Below are 6,367 nucleotides of genomic sequence, written 5' to 3' on the forward strand. Positions count from 1 at the left end.
GAGAGAGAGAGAGAGAGAGAGAGAGAGAGAGAGAGAGAGAGAGAGAGGGAGAGAGAGAGAGAGAGAGAAGAGATTTCCTCTCTCTCGTTAGCAGGTAGAGGTGGATTGTGGGTATACTGGGTATTAGTGTCGTTAAGGTCAGAAAGGTCGCTGCTCCTCATCTGCTAATGGTCTTTTAGATTTCTACTGCCACCAAGGAAAGTGAATGCCTCAGGTCCTTTAGTCTGGTGAAACTTTTAGGTGTTTAAGGTCCGATTGAATATTAACAGTTCCACCATGCAGGGGCCCTGCACAGAGCTTGTGTTTGGTGCCATGAGGATATTTTTACCACCCTGGTGGAGGGACCATCCTTTCAGACCACCTACCCAGAGTTGTCTTTGCTCTCCTGCTCCTCGTCGCGCTCCTCTTTCATGCTCTCGGCTCCGAGGCGAGACGTCGACGAGCCCTCGTCTGCGTCCCCATTGAGGGGGCCGTCCTCCTCATCGTTGTCCTTCCCGCTGTCATTTCCCTCCGTTTGTGATGGTTCAGGCTCCGTTTTGCTTCTTGCCAAGTCAGGCTTCTCCTCCTTCGAGAGAGGGACAAGTTCATTATAATTATTATAATCAACAAGGGAGGCCTGGAGGTAATTAATCTAACGTGCAGTTTGGATAAATATCAAACAAAGGACAAAGAGATATTTAGGAGAATGCACCTTGCAGACTATAGACTGTGTGCCACAAGGGTCTCCATCCACCTGGGCTTTCTGCTCCTCCGAGCCGGAGGAGGTGACAGGTGCTCCTCCTGCCTCCCCCTCAGACTTCACCTCCCCCTTGGGAGCCTGCTTCAAAGGGAGGTCCATCCTGAAGGTGATGGCGGTGGAGGTGCAGTATTCCTCAAATCCATTGAGGTACCTGGGTGATAAAACATTACTCGTCAACACATCCTGAAAAGTCTTATTTCTCTGCTCCTCTCAGAGATGTACATATTACATCAGGCACTACGAAAACCTAATCTTGCAAAATATAAAAGTTGAATTTACTCTTGGGGGAAAAAAAAAAGGAGGCTGTGAAAGTAGGACAAAAGACATCCAGATGAACATTAAAAGAGTAGAACAGACTACAAACTGCTTATCAGTCTTGTTAAAAAACAACGACTAAAGAAACAAAAGCTGCATCTGCCCAACAGAGGTAAAAGCTCTGAGCAGCTGAGGCAGTGCCTCAGTGCCTGTACGTACTTGCGGTAAGCACACTTGACATTGTAGCCAGCGGCTGAGTTGAGCACAGGGATTCCCAGGTCCTGATAGACTTGCTTCCAAACGGAGCCGCTCTCAATCTGCTCAAACACGGACACCAAGGGAAGACAGATTCCAGAGTCAGTCAACGTCTCCGCGCGAGGCAAGTGTGACCGAAGTCACGCTACATTGCCGGCTGTCGAGGTGGCACTCACCTTCTCAAAGCCTCCCAGCTTGTGCACCAGCCTGTAGAGCTTGAACAGGTTCAGGTTCCTGTAGCCCAAAACAGGCCGTTTGTTGATGGGAGTTCCTGAGGAGGAGGAACACGTCACGGTTGAGGTGGTAGACAGGAAGATACAGTTTATGTAAAATATGTCCTGATTTTTTTAATTGTACTTTCTTTAATAACTTTAATAACAGTACATCGTACTTTATAAGCCAATCATATGGTTTTGTGTAAAATCTTGATCTGATAGGAGCTAAAGCTGTCAAATAAATGTAGTTGAGCAACTATTGCCCTCTGAATTGTGGTGGACTGGAGTAGAAAATGGAGGACCATGGAAACATCCAAGTAAAGTACCTCACATACTGTACTTTACGTTTCTAAGTACAGTACTTGTACTTAGAAACATCCCGTCACTGGTTTCCAGAACATTTTAAGGATCAAAGCAGCCACACATTTAGAGATCTTGACTCAAGGTGGTGCTGATGACGGCTGCCGTGTCTCGAGCTCCTCTTAGATTCTCATTTTGGTTCCATTTGCATGATTTTCTTTTTCTATGTACATATTTAATGAGCATTGTTGAAGGGGGCCTACAGAGATATGATAATAAAGAACTTGAATCTTGAAAGAGATATCTATTGTTGTAAAAAGATAATCAAAGTTAAGAAACTACACATGAGCAATATTATACTGTAAACTAGAAAATGAAATGTTCAGGGGGGGCAGCCTTAAAGGCTGTAGAGCTAATATGATAAAGGTACGGGTGTCATAGAGAGAGAGCGAGAGAGAGAGAGCAAGAGCGAGAGCGAGAGCGAATTAATCTAGGTTTGGGATTGAGGGAGATCAAATAAAAAGTACAAATGACTGAAATTGTGTTTCTTATTATTTTGTCCAGCTAAATTTGAGCTCTCCATTGACCTTAAAGTGGGAAGACTTTGTCACAACCGGTACTTGAGTCTAAAGCTGCACCTTGAACCATAAAAACTAAATGTTTGTTTTGAGGAAACCCTGAAAACATCGATTGTATCGTCACCTCTGTCTTCCATGAACTTGTAGAGCTGCTGCAGAAAGTTCTCCCGCTCCTCTGGGAACGGCTCCACTTCCTCCTGCAGACAGGAAACGAGACAGTTTGAGGGTTTTTTTTTTACTTGGGAGGTTGTGAGGATAAGAGAATATGCAGGGTTCCCCCTTTACCTCCTCATCTCCGCCACTGGCATCTTCTCCCTGCCCTTCCTCTTCCTCCTCATCCTCGTCCTCGCTGCTTGAACTTTCTTCTTTCACCTCCGTCTTCCAGGTGCTCGGCACGACAAACTGCTGCAGGAACTCCAAGGCTGCATCCAGTGCTGTCAAACACACAAAGTGACATCACATTAACACGATTTACACAATTATAACCACATCCAACGAGCGCTGCCTCGTGTTGTATCAGGTCACGCTAAATGAACAGGGATAAGAAATGAACAAATGTTTCAATCAGATTGCTCTTTAAATCTTGTAGATTGAATAAAAACAACGTGATTCTTAAACTGGTAAGAATATCAGGAGTCAATAGAAACAAGGCAAATAATCTAAATTCAAACGGATCCTTCTTTAACCTCATAACGTCTGTCACTTGATGTTTGGAGCGCATGAGGATGCTGGTGTGCATGTGTACGTGTGCTTGCATACATACATGCATCCTGCGTTTGAATAAAGTGATTCATCGGACTAAATGAGTTGGTCTTTATTAAATCACTTCTTTAATGAATATAACTTCTCGGTGCGTGACTCCCTTAGTGAACGGCAAATGGAGAGATTTTTTGACTGCAGTGAAAATGTTGTTTTTAAAAAGGCTAAACGTTAACAAATATGGATTAAAATGATATTTTAATAGATAAAAATAAGTCGTGAATTTTCGATATGATTACATCTAACTTTTTGGGGTTATTGGAAATGTTCGGGTTAGGGTCAGCCTGATCTTTATCTGCAACTCTGCAGAAACACCGGGTTTGAACAGAATGAATAGACATGCAAAAAGAAGCTGCACAGCATTCAAATGTTGATTTAGAATCTGAACGTCAACGTTATGAATGAAGCTAATATTGGGTTCAGCCCTGGTACTGAGGCAATCAGTGTGTTATACTGCATGAAACCAGAGCATCTTCAGACAAAATACTAACTGACAACAGATTTTTGGTTTACAAAAACTACTTTGCTAAAAAAAATGTTTTTACCATCTTAAAACAATAGACCGGAATACAAAAATAGGACAGAACAAAAATAGAATTTGACATAAACATGACAAAAAGCAGCCATGGAAAAAAAGCAGAATGAGGATCTGTCAGGCGCATTCACAGCGACACAGAGCAGCAGAGGCATCCAGCCACAATGTTATAAGTAGCATCTAACCACCTCGGCAGATGCTTGTTTCACGCGTTTGTAATGCAGAAAATATCACAGTTGTGAGTCAACCACCTGTGAATACTAAGACTGGGATCATACGAAGCTGTTTCCTATCTGTAATTATGAAAGAGTGAGAGCTCTGCAGCAGAATATCGGGGGCACTATATAAAGAGCCTGGTGAGGACTTCAAATAAAAATAGACTCGACAGTGACAGGAGCTCTCAGCCGCCACATTCCCCAGGACAAAAAAACAAAACCTCTCTCGCCTCAGTCTGTCTCGCTGCAACTCACTTTACGAACGCTTTCTGCCAAATGTGTCGACATCCAGGCCAGCCCACAGATGTCGAGGTCTGGTTACGTGCTATGCACCAGTTCCTTGAGAGTCACCTCTCAAAGCTTTACTTTCAACTGACCTGGTTTGAGCCCTGCGTCGGCCTTTGGAGGACAGTCACCGTTCATCTCGCGGACGTCCTTCCGCAGCACCGTGTTACTGCAAAACACGGAAAAATCTGATTAATGTGTGTGTGACAACTTCAAGGTTCGGCCGCACGGTGTGACTCTAAGTTAAGCCAACCAAGTAAGTTGTAAGACAACCAAAATCTAAGCAAATGTTTGTTTTCCCGAGACCAATTTAGGACTATAAAAAAAAAAACACAACCCTAAGGTCTTGTTAACTAAACCACTGGCAGGGGGAGATTTTCATCTCACAGCAACAACAAATGTCTCGAGATCTGAGCAGACGTGACTGCATTCACAGCCTACTTCCTTACAACGTCCCTGCAGCAGCTGGGCAAAGTACTGGTGATTTGGCAGATGTATGGATCAGTGGAGCTTGTAAGCTGAAAGCAGTCAGCAGCTTGGCGAGTGTGCCAGAGAGACAATTTGCTGTGGTATCTGTAGGCAGCTGATCCAATGACTAGATTTGTCATGGAGGGAATAAAAAAAGTATACTGCAGCTAAAAGAGCTCATAAGAAACAGACGCATTGGTTTAATGATATTTCCTTTATCTTTTGTTTAAAAAAAAATGTATTGGGTATGTCACTAGCATTGGTTCACCCACGTACGTCTGCGGCCATCCTAGCAGCTCCGTGAGGCTTTACTTAAACACAGTGCCGCTTTAAGCTAAATGCTAACATCAGCACACTATGGCAACGCTAACGCGCTGATGTGTAGCATGTTTACCATGTTCGCCACCTTAGTATAGCATTTGTGTGCATGCGTGTTATTATAAATTTAGACGACGCAATTATAAATGAAGATATATTGATATACTATCTGAAACTGCTCCACATCACTGCTTACTGGCTGATGTGAAGCAAGCAAATGACTGAATGAATTTTAGGTTCCACACATGTTACAGAATACAATATTTACAATTTGCACCTCGAGCTCAGTTTATTCTTAAAATATTTGTAGAACATTTGTCAAATCAGCCATTAAGATCATTTAAAAAAAATACTACGGTATATCAAAGAAGAGTCATATACAGTACTTTAGAATATAGCTTATTTTAAAGTATACACACTAGTTTTGTCAAACCCCCCCCCCCCCTTTTGGAAGTGACCTTGCTTTCACTAAAAATGTTTTGGAGAGCCATTGTTTTAGAAAGGCATGTTGAATGGTCATCACGACCAACAACACCAACGCCTGTGGAGGGTGTGAACACGCCGGGAAAAGGTCACATGGCTTATGGATGTGACCACTCTTCACAAAACACAAATCACACAGGGAGCAGCAAGTTAGAATAAACTCGCTATAATAACAGATGAAAAGAGGCTGCCATTAATGATGCAATGTACAAAGACAAAAAATGACGAGTGGAAAAGGAAACGGTGCAGCAGTGAAACAGCCACAGCGTTACTGAAAAGAGGGTACAGTCGAAATCGGGTGTTGATGCATGTGACACTTTTCAAAATTCCATCACACTGCAAGATCTCAGCAATGTGGTCAACTCTGTGAAAAAACAATACTTAGCAGTGTTGATATGCACTTCTCATCTTTGCTATTCTATCCACGTAAAGAGCAGAAAGGATTGGAGGGAAACAAACCTGAAAAACTCGTTAAGGATGATATAGATTTTCCGACTTCTTACATTAATATTTGTTGCGAGTACCCGTGGACACACTGTGCTGATTCAGTATTCAATGTAATTTGCAACAAAAAGCCATCACAGGGAGCCGCGTTCAGGAAGGAAATACTTCATGAGTATATGACTTCCAGGTCTCCTCTGATTTATCGTCTGTTATGTTATCGCTCTCATCAGCTCCACCTGACTATTAGCCAAAAATATTAACGATAAGAGGGACTCCTCACAACGCGTCTGCTGCAAATGTGTCTTCAGCTGCAGATTAAGGTTCGTGCTGATGAGTTACGCAGGGAATCCATTAAGGAACGCAGACTCGAGGCTGCTCCTTCATCAATGGAACTCAGACAGACAGAAAAGTCGACTTTGGAACGGCGAGCAAAGACCGGATTAATTAATGTCGAGTGTCGGCTGTGTTTCTACACACACACACACACACACACACACACACACACACACACACACACA

The 6,367-nt window shown here is 43.1% G+C and overlaps 1 protein-coding gene across 5 annotated transcripts in view; it reads right to left on the minus strand.

Moving 5' to 3' along the window:
* arid4b (AT-rich interaction domain 4B) overlaps nucleotides 1–6,367 on the minus strand; it is a 35,905-nt gene that overhangs the window by 8,896 nt on the left and 20,642 nt on the right. For all 5 annotated transcript variants that reach the window (XM_031874167.1, XM_031874158.1, XM_031874148.1 and 2 more), the window contains 7 exons: nucleotides 4,229–4,305; nucleotides 2,628–2,776; nucleotides 2,467–2,539; nucleotides 1,426–1,520; nucleotides 1,214–1,311; nucleotides 692–890; nucleotides 366–565 (listed from right to left, as the gene is read on the minus strand). In XM_031874167.1, the coding sequence (XP_031730027.1) occupies nucleotides 366–565; nucleotides 692–890; nucleotides 1,214–1,311; nucleotides 1,426–1,520; nucleotides 2,467–2,539; nucleotides 2,628–2,776; nucleotides 4,229–4,305 (891 nt within the window). The remainder of the gene's footprint in view (nucleotides 1–365; nucleotides 566–691; nucleotides 891–1,213; nucleotides 1,312–1,425; nucleotides 1,521–2,466; nucleotides 2,540–2,627; nucleotides 2,777–4,228; nucleotides 4,306–6,367) is intronic.

This window comes from Anarrhichthys ocellatus, unplaced genomic scaffold (assembly GCF_004355925.1).
Source record: "Anarrhichthys ocellatus isolate YVR2014 unplaced genomic scaffold, GSC_Weel_1.0 scaffold3, whole genome shotgun sequence".
Taxonomy (NCBI): domain Eukaryota; kingdom Metazoa; phylum Chordata; class Actinopteri; order Perciformes; family Anarhichadidae; genus Anarrhichthys; species Anarrhichthys ocellatus.